The following is a 20,129-nucleotide window of genomic DNA, read 5'->3' as shown; positions in this document are numbered from 1 at the left end:
TGTAAAACCTGTTCTCCTGGTCTTCCCTGTCTCAAAGCATCTTTGATTGCTCTTTCCCTTATACTCCACAACCTGCAAACTCCATCCCTCCACAGAAAGGCCTTTCCTAACCTGAATTTTAAGAAACACCACCACCCTTTTCTCACATTATCTGTTTATTTTCTTCACAGCAGTACATTTTAGTGTCTCATTACCATGCTTATTTATTATCTGCCTCCTCCTACCAGAAAGCAAATTCAGTGAGAAGATTCCTTGTGCTTGAGTGACTGATATATTTTCAATTCCTGGCAGGGAGTGAACATTTGATATTTATCAAACGAATATGCTCCCTGGCCCAATCTGCTGTCCTGCCTACCCACTAACCGCTCCAAACTGGTTTCACCACCTTCAGCTCTGAAGCTTGGTTTCAGAAAACCTACTTCCCGCTGGGCGTACCTGGGCTCTGCTGGAGATCAGGCGCCTCCTGTTTCCCACTCCCGTGTCCTCACTCCCACCCTGCTGCACTTCCCACCTCAGCCCCATCACACAGGCCTGGTGTCGTGGTCCCCATCTCTCCAAAACATACCACATACACACGCGCACGCAATACTCTCAATGTATTTAATAAGGTCATGAGGGTCCTGTGGGAAGGGCTTTGGGCTCAGATGAGAAGGTGGGGAAGGAAGGTTGCCAAGGCCTGGAGGTGTAGCCCCCGGTGCCCCGCATCAGATGGTGGAGTCGTTGGCTGACGCTACATCATGCAGCTGGTGGCGGAAGGAGAGCCGGGCCTTCCTGCTGAAGTAGGCACCAGACCCTGGAGATGGTATCCCTCCCTCGGTGGCAATCGGGGCTACAGCCGGGCTGCTGTCTGGATCTGGAGGGGCAGCTGGATCCAGGCCTAAAAGGGACATTGGAGGGGGAAGATGGGCACAGTGGATCAGGAGGAGGAAAAGAGGCCAGGGAAGATGGCTGGGGACTTGAGGGGTGAGTGTCACCAGCATCAGATGGCAAAAGGGAGAGGCGAAGCTGGTGGCAGGGTCGGCTTCCCTGGCCCTTGACCTGTGCACTGGCACAAGGGGCCACACTCAGAAGGGCTCCTGTGCTTGGTGTCATGCTCTGCTATCAATGTCTTGAAATTCTTGATAATTTTTTTAATAAGGGGGGTCTCACTTCTTCACTTCATAATGGGGCCTGCAAAGTGTTTAGCCAGTCCTGTGGCGAAGCGATAGATCCACCTCCCACCCAGGAAGAGAGACCATCCTTTCCCTTCCCTGGTCTGAGCATCTGCCTTTCTCTGCAGCACAGTCTGTCTGACTGTCTGCCCACCTTCTCCTCTGTCTCCCCCATACCTGCTCCTCTGTCAGTCCTTCGCGGTCTCCGGCACCCACACCATGGGAAACACCATGCCCCCTTCAGACCCATCTCAACAGTGGAGAAGACGGAGATGCTGAGAATGGCCAGGAGGGCCCCAGGAGGGGTGTGGTTTCCAAGGCCCTCCACTGTGGGCAAAACTACCACTTAGCCTCAGACCGCCTGGTGATTATCGGCGCCAGGAGATGGAAGGGGGAGAAGAGGGACGAGGGAAGGGGTGGGGGATCCCCCACTCAAATACCTCTCCTTTTGTGCCTCCTTAATTTGGGGGTTGTCTCTGATCTCCATGGAGAAGCAGAAGACTGGGAGGAAAGGTAGGGTAGAGACAGACACATACAAGCCAGACAGGCACAGTGAAAATTCACTGCAGTAATGCCAGACAACTTTGTGCCAGGCTGGACCCTGCTGGGGATACATTTGTATTTCACAATGAGATTCATTTCTATTTAGGATACCCAAGATGTAAAACTTGAAAGAACAGTCTATTTTTTCAGAACAAGAAAGTTTATCGGTCAGGGAAATGTTTACATTCTCATTAAACAGTCTAGTAGCTCTTGTCCCCTCTTATGAAAATAGTCCCAGTTGATTAATTATCCTGTGCCAGGTAGATTCTAGGGACTTTTACACATTATCTCATCTGATTGTGTCAATGATCTTTTAAAGTCGATGTCATTACTATGCGACTGCACAGATGAGGAATCCAAGGCACTGAAAGATTAGGTCACTTGTCCAAGGTCACACAGGCAGTCATCAGAAGAGCAGTAACTTTCCCTCACCCTCTTCAGTCTGACCCGAGTCTACTCTACCACCTCACTTGAGCTTCCCGAGCTTATTCCTGGCAGGCTTTGATGCCCCCAGCAGGTGTAGGACAGCCAAACCCCGGGCTGGGAGCCATGGGTCCCAAGTGTGCTAACCAAAGACTCTAAATGCCCTCCAAGCAACTATATTCCAATAAAAATTAATTTTAAAAAATAAATAAGGCCTTCCCTGGCGGTCCAGAAGCTAAGACTCTGTGCTCCCAACGCAGGGGGCTTGGATTCAACCCCTGGTCATGGGAACTAGATCCGGCATGCTGCAACTAAGATCCAGTGCAGCCCAATAAAAAATAAGTAAATAAAAATAAATAAATAAATAGGGACTTCCCTGGTGGTCCAGTGGATAAGACTTCACACTCCCAATGCAGGGGGACCAGGTTCAATCCCCGGTCAGGGATTGACCAGCAACTAAGTTGATTGCAGCAACTAAGATTTGACATGCAGTAACTTAAAAAACATCTATTTCTGCTTTATTGACTATGCCAAAGCCTTTGACTGTGTGGATAACAATAAACTGTGGAAAATTCTTCAACAGATGGGAATACCAGACCACCTGACCTGCCTCTTGAGAAACCTGTATGCAGGTCAGGAAGTAACAGAACTGGACATGGAACAACAGACTGGTTCCAAATAGGAAAAGGAGTACGTCAAGGCTGTATATTGTCACCCTGCTTATTTAACTTCTATGCAGAGTATATCATGAAAAATGCTGGGCTGGAAGAAGCACAAGCTGGAATCAAGATTGCCGGGAGAAATATCAATAACCTCAGAAATGCAGTGACACCACCCTTATGGCAGAAAGTGAAGAGGAACTAAAAAGCCTCTTGATGAAAGTGAAAGAAGAGAGTGAAAAGTTGGCTTCAAGCTCAACATTCAGAAAATGAAGATCATGGCGTCTTGTCCCATCACTTCATGGGAAATAGATGGGGAAAAAGTGGAAACAGTGGCAGACTTTATTTTTTTGGGCTCCAAAATCACTGCAGATGGTGACTGCAGCCATGAAATTAAAAGACGCTTACTTCTTGGAAGAAAAGTTATGACCAACCTAGATAGCATATTGAAAAGCAGAGATATTACTTTGCCAAAAGGTGCGACTAGTCGAGGCTATGGTTTTTCCTGTGGTCATGTATGGATGTGAGAGTTGGACTGTGAAGAAAGCTGAGCGCCGAAGAATTGATGCTTTTGAACTGTGGTGTTGGAGAAGACTCTTGAGAGCCCCTTGGACTGGAGGGAGATCCAACCAGTCCATTCTGAAGGAGATCAGTCCTGGGGTTTCCTTGGAAGGAATGATGCTGAAGCTGACACTCCAGTACTTTGGCCACCTCATGCGAAGAGTTGACTCTTTGGAAAAGACTCTGATGCTTGGAGGGATTGGGGGCAGGAGGAAAAGGGGATGACAGAGGATGAAATGGCTGGATGGCATCACCGACTCAATGGACGTGAGTCTGAGTGAACTCCGGGAGGTGGTGATGGACAGGGAGGCCTAGCGTACTGCGATTCATGGAGTCACAAAGAGTCAGACATGACTGAGTGACTGAACTGAACTGAACTTAAAAAAAAGAATAGAGAAAAAGATCCTGCAAGCCTCAACAAGATCTGAGATCTATGCTGCAAGTTAGACCTGGCACAGGGACTTCCCTGGTGATCCAGTGGTTAAGAATTCACCTGCCAGTGAAGGGAACATGGGCTCGATTCCTGGTCTGGGAAGATTTCACACGACGCAGAGCAACAAAGCCCCATGCTGCAACTACTAAAGCCCTCGAGCCCGTGCTCCACAAGAGAAGCCACGGCAACGAGAAACCTGAGCACCGCAACCAGAGAATAGTTCCCACTTGCCACAGAGAAAGCCCTCTAGCAGCAACAAAGACCCAGCACAGCCAAAGATTGGAAAAAAAAAAAAAAGACCTGGTACAGCCAAATATTTAAATAAATAAATAAAATGCCCTCCTAGAGCTACATTGTCATTCCCTTTGTGTGTCATGATGTGGGAAAGGTCAGAAAGCACTACTGACTCCATTGCCTGACTGAAATCTACACTTGATTTTTTATTTTATATTGGAACATCTGTTTTTTAAATTAACTTTATTGAAGTAAAAATTTACAATTTAATGCACATATCTTAGTGTGCGGTTTCATGAGTTTTAATAAGTGCATTGTTCAGTCGCTAAGTCATGTCTGACTGTGACCCCATGACCTGCAGGACACCAGGCTTCCCTGTCCTCCACTATCTCCCGGAGTTTACTCAAACTCATAGCCATTGAGTCAGAGATGCCATCCAAATGACTCATCCTCTGTCGCCCCCTTCTCCTCCTGCTCTCAATCTTTCCCACCATCAGGGTCTTTTCCAATGTCAAGTGCATACACCCATGTAATCCCCACCCCAATCAAGACAGGGGACGTTTCCCTCCCCCAGTTCCCTGTGTGCCCTTTACTGTCCCTCTTTTCCCCACTCCCTGCCACAGGCAACTGAAGATCTGATTTCCATCACTATAGATCGGCTTTGCTGTTCCAGAACTCAATATTAGTGGAATCACATAGTACTCCTCTATTGCGTCTGGCTTCTTTCAGCATAATGTTTTTGAAAGTCACCCATGTTGTATGCATTAACAGTTGTGTGTATTAACAGTTGTATGTAGTAACAGTTTGTGTTTCTCGTAATAACTTGATTGAGAATAATTCATATGCCATAAAATTCACCCTTTAGTCTATGATTCAATGGTTTGGTTTTTTAATTCACAGAGGTGAGCAGTCATCACAGCTAACGTAGCCTTCTCATCACCCTCAAAACAAACTCTGTGCCCATTAGCAGTCACCCCTCTGTCCCTCTCCCCAGCTACTGGTCCAGCTATGGTCTCTTTGAATTTACTTATTCTGGACATTTCATAGAAATGGACTCATATAATATGTGGTCCCTTGTGTCTGGTTTCTTTCACTCAGCATAACCTTTAATGGTTCACCCACATTGTAGCAGGCTATCAGTACATCATTACTTTCAGGGCTGAATAATATTTCATGGTAGGAATATACCACATTTTTTTAATCCATCTATAACTTAATGGACATTTGGTTTGTGTCTACTTTTTGGTTACTTGAATAACATTGCTATGGACATTCCTGTGCAAGCTTCTGTGAAGAAATGTTTCAATTCTGTTTGGAATATACCTAGGAGTGGAATTGCTTGTCCGTACACTAGTGGTAAAGAACCAAGGCAGGAAACCTAAGAGACATGGGTTCAGTCCCTGGGTTGGGAAGATCCACAGGAGAAGGAAATGGCAACCCGCTCCAGTATTCTTGCCTGGAGAATCCTGTGGACAAAGGAGCCTGGCGGGCTACAGTCCATGGGGTCGCAAAGAGTCGGACACAACTAAAGTGACTTAGCACAAGCATAACACAAGCACAGTAACTCTACGCTTAACATTTTGAAATTGTTTTCCAAGGTGGCTGCACCAGTTTACACTTTATTCATTTTTATTGCTGAGTAATAGTCTATAGGCCACAAATTAATCAAAATTAAAAACCTCTGCTTTTCAAAAGGCATCATTTATTTATTTGTTTTGGCTGTGCTTCGAGGCTGGGCCCTGCAGTCAGAGCCAAGTCCTAACCACTGGATAGCCAGGGAATTCCCAAAAGGCACCATTATTTTAAAAAGTGAAACTATCTTCTGGGTGAAAATATTTGTAGTCCATTTATCTGATGAAGGATTTGTATCCAAAATATTGGGTTGGTCAAAAAGTTCATTTTCATTTTTCCATAACACCTTATTAAAAACCCCAAAGAACTTGAAAATTCCGAACAAACTTTTTGACTAATTTAATATATAAAGAACTCTTACAATTTAATAAGTCAAATAACATGGTTTTCTAAACAGTCAATGAAAGAATCAAACACTTAATAAAAGATACATAAAAATGGTCAATAAACACTTGAAATATGGTCGGCATCATTAGTCATTAGAGAAATGCAAATAAAACTAAGATGTATTATTTTACATTTACTAGCATGACTAATGCTAAAAAGATTTTCAATATCAAATCTTGGTCATGCTGCAGATCAACTGGAATTATCATACACAGATCTTGGAAATGTAAAACAGAACTACCATTTCGGAAAACAGTTTGGCAGATCCCTCTCATTTTAAAATACCTCCCCCCATTTAAAAATATTTCACTTATTTAAAAAGTGCTTTTTAATGACCATTTTTAAATAGCCTTTGTCACTTTCTTTACCATGTCTCCATATAAATGTATGCAATTAGAGATCAAATAAGTTTGGCAAGTTTCTAGCTGTTTACTGAAGAGAAACGAGAAGGTATTTCTACAGAAAGACTTACCCAGGAATGTTTCAGTTCAGTTCAGTCGCTCAGTCGTGTCCAACTCTTTGCAATCCCATGAACCGCAGCATGCCAGGCCTCCCTGTCCATCACCAACTTCCGGAGTCCACCCAGACCAATGTCCATTGAGTCAGTGATGCCATCCAACCATCTCATCCTCTGTCATCCCCTTCTCCTCCTGCCCTCAATCTTTCCCAGCATCAGGGTCTTTTCAAATGAGTCAGCTCTTCACATCAGGTGGCCAAAGTATTGGAGTTTCAGCTTCAACATCAGTCCTTCCAATGAACACCCAGGACTGATCTTCTTTAGGATGGACTGGTTGGATCTCCTTGCAGTCCAAGGGACTCTCAAGAGTCTTCTCCAACACCACAGTTCAAAAGCATCAATTCTTTGGTGCTCAGCTTTCTTTATAGTCCAACTCTCACATCCATATATGACCACTGGAAAAACCATAGCCTTGACTAGACCAACCTTTGTTGACAAAGTAATGTCTCTGCTTTTTAATATGCTGGTCTAGGTTGATCATAACTTTTCCTTCCAAGGAGTAAGAGTCTTTTAATTTCATGGCTTTAGTCACTATCTGCAGTGATTTTGGAGCCCAGAAAAATAAAGTCAGCTACTGTTTCCCCATCTATTTGCCATGAAGTGATGGGACCGGATGCCATGATCTTTAGTTTTCTGAATGTTCGAGCTTTAAGCCAACTTTTTCACTCTCCTTTTTACTTTCATCAAGAGGCTCTTTAGTTCTTCCCACTTTCTGCCATAAGGGTGGTGTCATCTGCATGGTAAGGTCAGGGGCTGACGCTGGGTCCCTTGAGATAAATCAGGGGGCAGAGGACCAGGGTTGGTAGGATTTGAGGGACTGACAACGAGTCTCTCCTCTGAGCCTTTTTCTTCCTCTGCAGACAGAGTTCCTGGAAGTCAGTCAGCTGTCCTTTATCCCAGACCTTGGATGCAAAGGATTGTGAGTGTCTGACACTTTTCACCCACCGTCTGCCAATGTCTGAATCTCTCCCTCCCCGAGAATAGGGAAAGCAGGGCAGGGTGGGCTGGGAGTCTGATTTTATCCCCACAGGTTTGAACCCTGGATCCCTCTCCAGCGCCTCTTCCTGGTTTTCCCCACAGGGAGGGGGTGATCCGGAAGCGCTCAGGTGGCCACCGTGTTCCTGGCCTCACCTGCTGCGGCCGAGACCAAGTTTGTTATCGCTGGTCCAAGCGGTGAGGGCTGAGCAGAGAGGCTGGACAGTGGGTGGGGCGAGGAAGGAGATGCGAGGGGCGGGGGGCATGAAGGAATGGCTGGAGCCCTCCCCTCCAGGTGGCTGGTGGTGAAGGACTCCTTCCTGCTGTACATGTGCCTCGAGACTGGCGCCATCTCCTTTGTTCAGCTCTTCGACCCTGGCTTCGAGGTGCAGGTGGGGAAAAGGAGTACAGAGGCACGGTACGGGGTCCGGGTCGACACCTCTCACAGGTAAGGCCTCCTGGTATGGACAGCACCTGGTGAGTGAAGAGCCAGCCTGGGGCCCTAAGGGGAGATGCGTGGAAGAGACCACGGAAGAGAGGGTGTTCCCACTCCACCCCTCTGGAGATGGCCATGATTTGGAACCAGGGAACGTTCTAGCCAGATGCTTGGGGCTGCTCCTAGAGGCTGGCCCAGAGCTTTCTCTGGGGTTGAGGGCGAGTGGGAACAAACAACAGGTTCCCTTGCTTCCTCACTCCCTTGGGGAGAGGGAGGAACGAAGCTGCTTCCTTATGTGGGATGAGGGTAGGGATGGGTCCAGAAGTCAGGCCGGGGGGATGGGTTAGATGTTTTGCCCCTCCTTTAGGTGGTGTTGTGTACAGGGGGCATGTACTATACCCTGCTTTTGCTCTGGGCTTTGGGCAGTTGGGATTTTGGTCTGTTTGTATCTTTTGTCCAAAATTTGCCGCAACTGTTCATGCCCACAGTTATTTTTAGTCCCATGTAGTTTCTTTGTGTTTTGTTGCTCCAAGAGAGGCGGGTCCAGGTGCAAGCATTGCAACAAAGGGTCCTAGGTCCCAGGCCTGTCTCAGAAGGGCTTTTGGTGCAAAGAAAGGGCACTCCGTCCATTCACTTATTTATTCAATAAACTTGAGGGACTTCCCTGGTGATCCAGTGGTTAAGACTTCATGCTTCCACTGCAAGGGGCACACTTGTGATCCCTGGTCAGGGAACTAAGACTCCACATGCCATGCTGCATAGCTCACCCCTTCCCCCCCATCCCCCTCCCCCCCAAAAAAAACAGACAACGACCTTGAGTGGCTGGCACAATACTAAGTGCCAAACACCCAACTGTGAATAAGACAGATGTATGCCCTGTCCCTGTGAAATCAAGTATGGACTGAGGAAGGAGGTGGGAAAGAGCAGACAGCTAAAGGAAGAGGGTTTCTGGGCCAAGCCAGAGGTATGGAGGGCGAGGATGGTGGTCCATCTTTGTTCTTGCCCAGGTCCTTGATTCTCAAGTGCAGCAGCTACCGGCAGGCACGGTGGTGGGCCCAGGAGATCACCGAGCTGGCCCAAGGCCCAGGCAGAGACTTCATTCAGCTGCACCGGCACGACAGCTACGCTCCTCCTCGGCCTGGGACCCTGGCCCGGTGGTGAGACACTGATGTCCTTTCTGAAATTGTCAGTGGTCTTTCAGCCTCCTTGGTGTTCTCTGAGTCCTGATCTTCTCTCTCTTCTGACCCCTTCTGACCTCAGTAACCTACCCATTTGACTTTTCCAGTCGCCCACACCCCCTGACCTTTGATCATTCTGATTCCTCTGATTACCCTCTGATCTTTCTGAACCCCAAATTAGGTGATCTCTGACCCTGACCTCTCTGACTGACCTCCTGTGACCTTTCTAACCCCCTTTCACCCCACTGACCCTCTGTGTTCTCAGGGATCTCAAATCTCTCTGATTCATTTGGTCTATTTAATAAACATTTTCTAAGCACCCATTATGTGCCAGGTCCATGGCAGGGATAAGACACAGTAGGTGATTCAATCATGAAACAGTGGGAATTTGCCATACTGGCCATAGACACAGAGTACCAAGCTCAGACAAGGGGCATCTGCTCTAGTGCAGGAGGTCTGGACTGGCTTCCAGAAGGCAGTAACTCTGAGGTTCACGTTAGCAAGATAAAATGGAGAAGGGTGGTCCCTGCAGAGAAGCTAGAAATAGTCTGGCGTGTTAGGGATTCACGAAGGCTGACTTGTTCCAGTTTGAGAAGCAGAAGCCAGAAAAGAGTCTGGAGCAGGGGACTTCCCTGGAAGACTAGTAATTAAGACTCAGCGCTTCCAGTGCAAGGGTGTGGGTTCAATCCCTGGTCAGGGAAATAAGATCTTGCCTGCCATGTGCGGTGCAGCCAAAAAAAAAAAAAAAGTGTCTGGTGGTCTCAGGGCCTGATCAGCACCTCTCCTGCTAGCTAAGGAGGTTAACTTTTATCATAAGCAGAGAGGAGTCATGGAAGCAATTCCTCCCCCCCCCCCCCCCTTGGTGTTAGTGTTGAGAATTTTGTGTTTTTTTTTTTTTTTAAATTTTTATTGGAGTTGATTTAAATGTGTTGGTTTCGGAAGTACAACAAAGAGAACCAGTTATACATATGTCCACTCTTTTTTAGATTGTTTTCCCATATAGGTCATTACAGAGTATTGAGTAGAGCTCTCTGTGCTCTATACTAGGTCCTTATTAATTATCTATTTTCTATATACTACTGCTAAGATGCTTCATAGTAGTATATATATTTCAGTCCGGATCTTCCAATTTATCCCTACTTCCCCCATTACGCCCTGGTAACCATAAGTTTGTTTCCTATATCTGTAACTATTTCAGCTTTGTAGAGAAGTTCATTTGTACCCTTTTGAAATTTATTTTTTAACAAAAGAACTGATTGCGCCAGTTAGTATGAGCCAGGAACTGTTCTGAGTGTTTTATGCTTTGTTGTTGTTGTTGTTTAGTTGCTAAGTCATGTCTAACTCTTGTGCCAGGCCATGGACTGTAGCCCACCAGGCTCCTCTGTCCATGGGATATCCTAGGCAAGAATACTGGAGTGGGTTGCCATTTTCTTCTCTAGGGAATCTTCCCGACCCAGGATTAAACCTACGTCTCTTGCACTGGCAGGCAGATTCTTCCTGCTGAGTCACCAGGGAAGCTGCTTTATGTTTATGAACTTACTCCGTGACACAGGTACAGTTGTTATCTCCATTTTCCAGATGAGAAAACTGAGTCAAGGAGAAGTTAAATAACTTGCCAAGGTCACACACCTTGTAAACAATAGATTCAAATGCAGGCAGTCTGGGTCAAGACCCTGCTCTTCACCATCAAACAGAACAGTTATTAAAAGTCTAACAGGGGCTTCCCTGGTGGTCCAATGGCAAGACTCCCTGTTCTCAATGCAGGGGGCCTGGGTTCAATCCCTGCCGAGGGAACTAGACCCCACATGCTGCAACAAAGAGCCTACATGTCACAACTAAGACCCTCTGCAGCCAAATATATAAACAAAATATTTTAAAAGTAAATAAAAGTCTTAACAATGCAGAACTTGCACAAGCCTCTACCTACTCTCCATACCTTAGTTCTTCCCTACTCCCTCTCCCACAAATCCCATTTCTCTCCCCAAAAGTAATCCTGGTGATAGTTTGATATTTATCTTCCTAAGTCTTCTCCTGCGTATGTTCATGCACTTGTGCATATATGTTACTTTTTGTTTTAATATAGATAAGATCATGCCCCCTCTCCTTTGTTTTTTTTTCCCACTTAATACATGTGTTAGAGATTAGGCATTTACATTATTTCCCACTTTCAGCCTTATAAACAATACTGCAATGAACACAATGCTTGCCTAAGCATTTAATAGGATGTCTTCCTAGATACAGAATTACTAAGTGCATTTAATGGTATTAGGGAGTGTGTACATTTAATATTTTGTTAGATACTGCCAAGTTGTCCTCTAAAAAGGCTATAAAGCCAATTTATATTCTCACAGTCTATGAGAATACTCACTTCCCCCATTCTGATACTGAGCGTTACCTGTGATTTTAATTTTTGCCAGAGTGGATTTAAAAAGTGTCATTTTATTTTAATATCAATTTCCTTGTTTAGCGATGATATTGAACATCTTTTCATTTTCTCCCTGTGAGCTATCCGTTCTTACTCTTTGTTCAATTGGCTTATATGTCTTTTTGTTACTGATTTGTTGGAACTCTTTATATGTGATGTATTAACCCTCCCAGTCTTTAGTCATTTTCTTTAGTTTATTGTGTCTTTTGTAACTTTTATTTTTATTTAGTTCATACTGGCAAGTTTATTCCACTTTGAAATATCTGCTACTATCTGACTCTGTGATCACTCTTGGTCTTTGACCTTGCTATCACCTCTGACCCATGACTGTCCTTCGATCTTCACTCTCCAGAGCTTTCTGGCTTCTGACTTCCCTGATCTCCTTGGCTTGGCCTCCCCCCAGGTTTGTGAATGGGGCAGGTTACTTTGCTGCTGTGGCAGATGCCATCCTGCGAGCTCAAGAAGAGATTTTCATCACAGACTGGTGGTAAGTGGGAGAAGAACCTGAGCAAGAAAGTGTGGGTTAGTACCTGCAACAGATCAGCTTATGGGTCAGAAAAGGAGTGGAAGGGGAGGAGTGGCTGTTGTTGGGAGCTTAGCTTACCCTCACCTGCTGCCCTGAATCCCAGGTTGAGTCCTGAGATTTACCTGAAGCGTCCAGCCCATTCAGATGACTGGAGACTGGACGTTATGCTCAAGAAGAAGGCGGTGAGGAGAATGGTCTGGCTGGAGGGGAGGTATGGTCAAGGGGTGGCTTGTGGGTGGAGATTGGTTGGAAGAGACTATAGCATGGCGGGGGGTAGGGGGGGAAGGTAAAGAATCTAAAACTTGAGGTGGAGGAAATGTACCCATCCTGGTTCAGTCTCACAGAAATCACCTCTTCCACTTCCCTGGGGAGAACTCCCTTAGAGAAGAAGACCAACCTCCCTGTTCTTGCCCTTCCTCTCCTTGATGTAGACTTTCCTCCCAATACCCTATGCACTCAATTCTGTTATGGGGGATGGACATATCTGTCTCTCTCATTGGGTGGATGAATACCACTAGCTGCAGTACAAGGCACAGTGTCTGCTATGTTGGGAGCATCCAGAGATGGTGATGGATGGGAGGAAAGATATGCGGATGATGGAGAGTGTGTGGGTGAGGGGATGGATAGATGATGGAAAGGGAGATAGAAGGCTATGAGGTTGGGAAGGTAGATCCAAGGAGAGTGGTAAATAGATAGATGAGTGACAGATGGTAGATAAGGGATGAGTAAATTGTTGGGAAGATGGATGGCTAGATAATGCTAGGTAGGTGGGTAGATGTGTGGATGGATGAGTGAGTGAGCAGATAGATGATATTCAATCTAAGTTTGCTGTAAGCATCAAAACAGGGTGTCAGTGGCATAGCATTGAGGATCTCTGGGTGGAGAGGAGGAACATCCAGGAACCCTGAGGGTGGGAAAGGGTCATTAGGATCTGATTCCCTCACTGACCACCAGGAGGAGGGTGTCCGAGTGTCTGTACTGCTGTTCAAGGAAGTGGAGTTGGCCTTGGCCATCAACAGTGGCTACAGCAAGAGGGTACTGATGCTGCTGCACCCCAACATAAAGGTGACTCAGGCCCCAGAGACCCCTCCCTTCTGGCCCTCCTCACTACACATCCCCCCTCCACCAACCCTCCCTGTCCTTGAACGTCTCATCTTTCCATCTTCCTGTTCCCCGCCTCCTCCAAACGCTGCCTCTGACTTCTCCCACCTACGCCCACACTCATGAACTCCCCCATACCTGCTCCAGGTGATGCGCCACCCAGACCAGGTGACACTGTGGGCCCATCATGAGAAGCTCCTGGTGGTAGACCAAGTAGTGGCCTTCCTGGGTGGGCTGGACCTCGCCTATGGCCGCTGGGATGACCTACACTACAGACTGACTGATCTGGGGGATTCCTCTGAGTCAGCTGCCCCCCAGGTAATCCCCCAAGGCCTTCCGGAGCACACCCCCCCCCCCAACTCAACTAATGTAAATCCATACCCCTTCCCAGCTGCAGCCTTCCTCTCCAGTCACAGCCCTCATTCAAAGTTCCTGTGCCTTTCTGGGACCCCAACAACCTGCTTTGAATATACTGACTCAGTTGCCTCCCCATGACCTCTACCCATTTCTCTAGGGATTTCAAATGCATCTGAAGGGGAGGGCCAGGGAATCAAACTCTCTCTGTTTCATTCTTCCTCTGTGTGTCTCTCTGTCTTCCCGTCTTCCAGTGCTCCTTTCTTCTCTTTGGCCTGGCTCTGTGTGACCCATGACCTCTCCTTGCCCCTGGCTTGGGTGTGTTCCCCCTACAGCCTCCCACCTCACGCTCAGACCTTCCAGCTACCCCCGACCTCACTCACAACCAACTCTTCTGGCTGGGCAAGGACTACAGCAATCTGATCACTAAAGATTGGGTGCAGCTGGATCGGCCTTTTGATGGTAGGGGGTCCACCTTCTTCAAAGTCCCTAAGAGCTGGGAGCCGGGGCAGAGGGCGGGCCTGGGTCTGAGGATGGGATGAACCGGGTCTTAATGCCACCTCTTCTCCGGTCAGCACCTCCTCCTCCCTGACCCACGTGTTCCCAAGGGACCGTCCCTGACCTCTTCCCTGACTCTCCTGGGACATTCTCCCTCCCCCCAGATTTCATTGACAGGGAGACTATGCCACGGATGCCATGGCGGGACATTGGGGTGGCGGTCCACGGCTCACCCGCCCGGGACCTTGCCCGGCACTTCATCCAGCGCTGGAATTTCACCAAGGTGCCTGATCCCTCCGAGCCTGGAGGGTGGGCGGGAGCCAGGGGCAGCTAGCCATCTCCCGCTGATTCTGCCACCCTTCCGCCTTAGACTACCAAGGCCAAGTACAAGATACCCATGTACCCCTACCTGCTGCCCAAATCCACCAGCACCGCAAACCAGCTCCCTTTCACGCTTTCCGGAGGGCAGTGCGCCACTGTGCAGGTGAGGCTCGGAATTCAGCCGGCCCTCTCCCCGCTCCCTTCAGCGCAACCTCGCTTCAGCACTCTCCCTGACGGAGAGCGCCCTCCCGCCCCCGCCCCCGAACCCCTCCTCTCCTGGACTCAGGAGGCACATCCTATCCGTCGTTCCCGCAGGTCTTGCGGTCAGTGGACCGCTGGTCAGCGGGCACCCTGGAGAACTCCATTCTCAATGCTTATCTGCACACCATCAGAGAGAGCCGGCACTTCCTCTACATTGAGGTCTGTCGGAGTGAGGGTGGAGCAGAGAAACTTAGGATATCCTGTCAGTGGGCTCAGTCGTTTAGGGCTGGCATAGCTGGACCTGGAGAACTTGGTGAAGCCTGGACCCAGGGCCGGGAGCCTGGGGAGGGGGATGGCGACATGGAGCTGAGGGCAGGAACTGCTGACGGCGGCCGGACTGCTGACGTCTGTCATTCGTCCCTGCTCCAGAATCAGTTCTTCATTAGCTGCTCAGATGGGCGGACGGTGCTGAACAAGGTGGGCGATGAGATTGTGGACAGAATCCTGAAGGCCCACAAGTAAGGCGGACCAGCTTGGAACCTGGGGGTTATGGGCGTGTTTTAAGACTAACCAGAGGGATGAGGGGAGGGGTGGGGCTTGGGAGACGGGTCACACCGCTGACTCCGCCCCTCTCCAGACAGGGGCAGTGCTTCCGAGTCTACGTGCTTTTGCCCCTCCTCCCTGGATTCGAGGGTGACATCTCCACAGGTGGTGGTAACTCCATCCAGGCCATTCTGCACTTCACTTACAGGTGACCACCGCCTCGCCCTTCCCACCCTAACCCCTGCCAGACTCTGCCCCTCCATGGCCCCATCCTGATCCCTTCTTGCTGGACTGTTGAGGTCCACCTCTTTTCTGACATCCCCCTCCCCCACCCTGCCCCAACCCCTGTCGGTCCAGTCTCCGCCTTCCTCACCCATTCTTTTCGCTCAGGACGCTGTGTCGTGGGGAATATTCAATTTTACATCGTCTCAAAGCAGCCAGTGAGTTCTGGGGGCTGGGGGTTCAAGCCCTGGACCCCTGGGGAGGGAGAGATTGAGGGACTGGAGCCCCAGGGATGGAGGGACGGAGGCTGTCATGTCTGCATGCTTCTGTGGTTACTGCCGGAGCCCATGGTGGCCTATTAGTGCAGAGAGAAGTGTATAGACCAGGCTATATAGGGCTTCTGAAGTGAGGCGGTAGATGGACCAGGACTCTGCCTGCAATGGAGGGCACCTCTCACCTCACTCCCTCCCTGCCCCCCCCCACATCTCTTGCTTATAGTGGGGACAGAGTGGCAGAACTATATTTCCATCTGTGGGCTACGTACACACGGAGAACTAGGCGGGCACCCAGTCTCGGAGCTCATCTATATCCACAGCAAGATGCTTATTGCAGATGACCGGACAGTCATCATTGGTCAGTGCTGGGTCCCCAGCAATGAGTGGAGGGTGCAGAGAGGTGGAGCAGGGCCCAGCCAGGCGCAATGGGATGGGACTGGGTGATGGAGATCACAGCTGACGTCCAGTTGGGGATGGAGGCCAAAGAAGTCGTGTTGCCCACAGGCTGGTGCTTGGGTAGAGGTGATGGGGTGGGGTGGGGTTCCCTGGGCTCAGGAAGATATAGTGTGTCCTGCATCCACCCAGGCTCAGCAAACATCAATGACCGGAGCTTGCTGGGGAAGCGGGACAGTGAGCTGGCCGTGCTGATCGAGGACACAGAAATGGAGACATCCCTCATGAACGGTGTGGAGTATCAGGCAGGCAGGTTTGCCTTGAGTCTGCGGAAGCACTGCTTCAGGTAGAGCCAGGTGGGATGCTAAAAGGTGGGAGGAGGTGGAAAGGGGGAGGGTTTGCTCTTTTAACAGGTGTGAGGATTGTCTAGAGGTAGTACTGGATTACTAGTACTTGTGCTATGCTAAATCACTCACTCGTGTCTGACTTTTTGCAACCCTATGGACTGTAGCCCACCAGGCTCCTCTGTTCATGGGATTCTCTAGGCAAGAATACTGGAGTGGGTTGCCATGCCTTCCTCCAGGGTATCTTCCTGAACCAGGGATCAAACCTGCTTCTCCTAAGTCTCCTGCATTGGCAGGCGGGTTCTTTACCACTGGTGCCACCTGGAAAGCCACTTACTAGTACTTACTTAGTACTTGTGCATCAGTCGCTCGGGCGTATCCTACTTTTTCGACCCCATGGACTGTAGCCCACCAGGCTCCTCTGTCCAAGGGATTCTCCAGGCAAGAGTACTGGAGAGGATTGCCATTTCCTTCTCCAGGGGATCTTCCTGACCCAGGGATTGAACCCACATTTCCTGCATTGTGGGTGGATTAGTACTTGCTTGTGTTCTTAGTTACTTCAGTACTTAGAGGCAGACTAGTCCAGTTTAGGGTACCTGCAAAGCAGGGATACCAAAAAAAAAAAAAGAGAGAGAGAGAGAGGGAAACAAATACTTTAAAAATAATTTGGCATTTTTTTTAAAGCATTAAAGTAGTCACCAAAGTAGACAAATTAAAGCTCTGTTGGACTTGTTTACACTGATTTGATTGTTTAGCAAAAGTGTTAGTTGCTGACTCGTGTCCAGCTTTTTGCAATTCCATGGACTGTAAGCCCACCAGGCTCCTCTGTCCATGGAATTCTCCAGGCAAGAATACTGGAGTGGGTAGCCATTCCCTTCTCCAGGGGATCTTCCCAACCCAGGGGTTGAACCTGGGTCTGCCACATTGCAGGCAGAATTTTTACTGCCTGAGCCATCTGGGAAGCCCCGATTTTACTTTTTAACCGTGCATCTATTTTCAATTACCTGGATAGGCGCACCATAACTTTTCTGATATTTAGGCCCTTGAAGGATCTTACTCTAGCCCCACTGGGACCCCTTTCTCCTGCAGCGTGATTCTAGGGGCTGCTGCTCGGCCACATCTGGATCTCCGGGACCCTGTCTGTGATGCCTTCTTCCAGTTGTGGCAAGAAACAGCTGAGAGCAACGCCAATATCTATGAGCAGGTGGGTGGGGGTGGGGAGAGTGCTGGCCCACGGAAGCTGAGGGATTATCCTGTCCAGGGTGAGATGGAGAGGAGCCACTTCACACAGCCATTCTCATAAGGAGATGAGGGTCTGGGGACATCATGGGATTCAGGGTCAGTGTAGGGGGATATGTGTAGGGTGTGGGGAGTGGGGTCATGTAGCCCAGTTGGGTTTGGACTCTTGGCAGAGTCTCCTGAAGCCTTATTGGCTTCCATGCATCCCCCACCCACAGATTTTCCGATGCCTTCCATCCAATGCCACACGCTCCCTGCGGGCACTTCGGGAGTATGTAGTCGTGGAGCCCTTGGCCACGGTCAGCCCTCCCTTGGCCCGGTCTGAACTCACCCAGGTCCAGGGCCACCTCGTCCACTTCCCCCTCAAGTTCCTGGAGGATGAGTATTTGCTGCCCTCCCTGGGTAGCAAGGAGGGTGTGATGCCCCTAGAAGTGTGGACATAGCTACAGCTCCTCCGGCCTGGAAGAGGCCACCAGCCTCTGGGCTACACTGCCTCTGGTTCTCTGCCCCCTAACCCTCAGGACCAGGGCAATGCCTTTGAGACCTGGGGGAGGCAGGCATCCCTGGAGGGGACTAAAGAAGTCACAAAGGATGTTTTTTGGGAAACAACCAAAGAAGACACTCCCAACCCCAGTTGGGGAGATGGAAGAGGGTCCCAGAGAGCTTCCTCCTCCTCGCTGTCCAGTTCAAACCACTACTACAAAGGAGAAGCAAGATTCCTGCCAGGATGCCTGGGATCAGCCTCCTACTCCAAGAGGACCAGACTTGGCCTTGAGCCTTCTCATCTCTCCCTTGACTTCCTGCTGGGGAACCCCCTCCCTGCCCCAAGGCCTCTCCTAGCTCATTACTGCCAAGGCAGAGGGAAGGATGGAGCCACTGCTGGCTTCAGTGCCCATGGTGGGGAGGGGTGGGAGGAGGGATGCACACTAACCCCCTCCACCAGCTGCTGACAGACACTAACTTTGTATCCGTTCAATAAGCATTTCATAAATAAAAGCTTAGAAAAGCTCCTTGTCTCTTCCTTGGCTGAACTAAGTGTGTGTCTCAAAGGCCCCCCAGGCCCACACAGGTGCTTCACCCCCTCTCCCCACCCCACTCCTTTCTTTCTTTGGCTTCATCTCAGCTCTGCTCCACTTGTCTGTGGCTTTTGGAGCTCCATCACTTGGTGCTGGGAAGACCAGGTGTTCACACAGGGCTGGCTGTATAGTAGGAAGCGTGGACCCACATCGGGACTCCTGGAGGAAAATGGAGCCCAGGGTGCAGCTGCAAGTAAGGGAGGCGCCCAGAGAAGGGCCCAGAGGGGCCGTACCTTGTTCCTCAAGTGACTGCCCAGGAGGCTTAGGGAAGCCCCTGGGAGTCGGAAAGGGTATAGGCTTGAGGTCAGAAAGAACTGGACCCAAGTCTCGGGCTTGTCACTTTTTACCTCAATGGCCTTGTCAAGTCACATCACTTCTCTGGGCCTCAGTGGTCCCACCTGGGAAATGAGAATGAAAGTGAAAGTGAAACTCGCTCAGTAGTGTCCGACTCTTTGCGACCCCATGGACTATACAGATCATGGAATTCTCTAGGCCAGAACACTGGAATGGGTAGACATTCTCTTCTCCAGGGGATCTCCCCAACCCAGGGATCGAACCCAGGTCTCCCGAATTGCAGGCAGATTCTTTACCAGCTGAGGCACAAGGGAAGCCAGGGAAATGGGAATAATACTTACATAACTGTCTTGCTGTAAAGATTCAGTTGTTGACTTAAATATTTATTGAGCACCTGTTCTTTGCCAGACATCATCTAAACCAACAGCAGTGAGTACTACAAAGTCCCCACCCTAATAGGACACAGCTTCACTGTCCAGTACAGTAGCCACCAGCCACATTTGGCTATTTACACTTAAATTTATAACAATTAGAACTAGGTAAAGATTTAGTTCCTTGCATCAGCCACCAAGTGGCTGGGAGCCACTTGCAGCTAGTGGCTAGCATATTGGATGGAGAGCATTTTTGTCATTGCACAGAGTTGGCACTGCTGCAGAGTGAAGAGAGATAGTACACGTCATTGTGTATGAGAGAGTGTGTTAAGTCACTCAGTCACGTTCGACTCTTTGCGACCCCATGAACTGCAGCACGCCAGGCTTCCCCGTCCTTCATCATCTCCTGGAGCTTGCTCAAACTCATGTCCATTGAGCTGGTGATGCCATCCAACCATCTTGTCCTCTGTCATCCCCTTCTCCTGCCTTCAAACTTTCCCAGCATTGGGGTCTTTTCTAATGAGTCGACTCTTTGCATCAGGTGGCCAAAGTATTGGAGCTTCAGTTTCAGCATTAGTCCTTCTAATGAAGGACTTTAGGATTGACTGGTTTGATCTCCTTGCAGTCTAGGGGACTCTCAAGAGCCTTCTCTGACACCACAGCTCAAAAGCCATCAATTCTTTGGCGCTCAACCTTCTTTATGGTCCAACTCTCACATCCATACATAGTTACAAGAGAGTATAGCACACACTGGATTGAGGAGGGTTACCTCCCATGGCAGGTAGAGAGAAAAGGCTAATATAATGGGTATACAGAG

The 20,129-nt window shown here is 49.0% G+C and overlaps 2 protein-coding genes across 3 annotated transcripts; one reads left to right on the top strand and one right to left on the bottom strand.

The window, feature by feature from the left end:
• Window positions 1-586: 586 nt before the first annotated feature.
• On the bottom strand, window positions 587-7,279 carry C11H17orf114 (chromosome 11 C17orf114 homolog). Of its 2 annotated transcripts, none has more exons than XR_011259827.1 (2): window positions 6,496-7,279; window positions 587-877 (listed from the first exon to the last, which is right to left on the bottom strand). XR_011259827.1 is itself a non-coding variant. In XM_069603271.1 (2 exons), the coding sequence occupies exons 1-2, from the start codon at window positions 1,399-1,401 to the stop codon at window positions 705-707; spliced, it is 246 nt and encodes an 81-aa protein (XP_069459372.1). In that variant the 5' UTR covers window positions 1,402-1,499; the 3' UTR covers window positions 606-704. The 2 variants fall into 2 exon arrangements, 1 of the variants encoding a protein (XP_069459372.1); XM_069603271.1 differs by lacking the exon at window positions 6,496-7,279 and adding an exon at window positions 1,329-1,499 and having other exon boundaries at window positions 606-877.
• On the top strand, window positions 7,278-18,579 carry PLD2 (phospholipase D2). The gene is made up of 20 exons (XM_069542576.1): window positions 7,278-7,298; window positions 7,401-7,459; window positions 7,621-7,713; window positions 7,811-7,963; window positions 8,959-9,108; window positions 11,958-12,041; window positions 12,184-12,262; window positions 13,035-13,145; window positions 13,329-13,499; window positions 13,871-13,997; window positions 14,198-14,316; window positions 14,404-14,517; window positions 14,670-14,774; window positions 14,985-15,073; window positions 15,193-15,306; window positions 15,489-15,538; window positions 15,819-15,953; window positions 16,181-16,334; window positions 17,422-17,536; window positions 17,790-18,579. Exons 1-20 carry the CDS (start codon window positions 7,278-7,280, stop codon window positions 18,012-18,014), a joined length of 2,268 nt encoding a protein of 755 aa, XP_069398677.1. The 3' UTR covers window positions 18,015-18,579.
• Window positions 18,580-20,129: the final 1,550 nt, after the last annotated feature.

Source organism: Ovis canadensis, chromosome 11, assembly GCF_042477335.2.
Source record: "Ovis canadensis isolate MfBH-ARS-UI-01 breed Bighorn chromosome 11, ARS-UI_OviCan_v2, whole genome shotgun sequence".
NCBI classification, from domain to species: Eukaryota; Metazoa; Chordata; class Mammalia; order Artiodactyla; family Bovidae; genus Ovis; species Ovis canadensis.
Note: the sequence above shows the minus strand (reverse complement) of the source record. Positions and strands in the feature narration are given on the sequence as shown.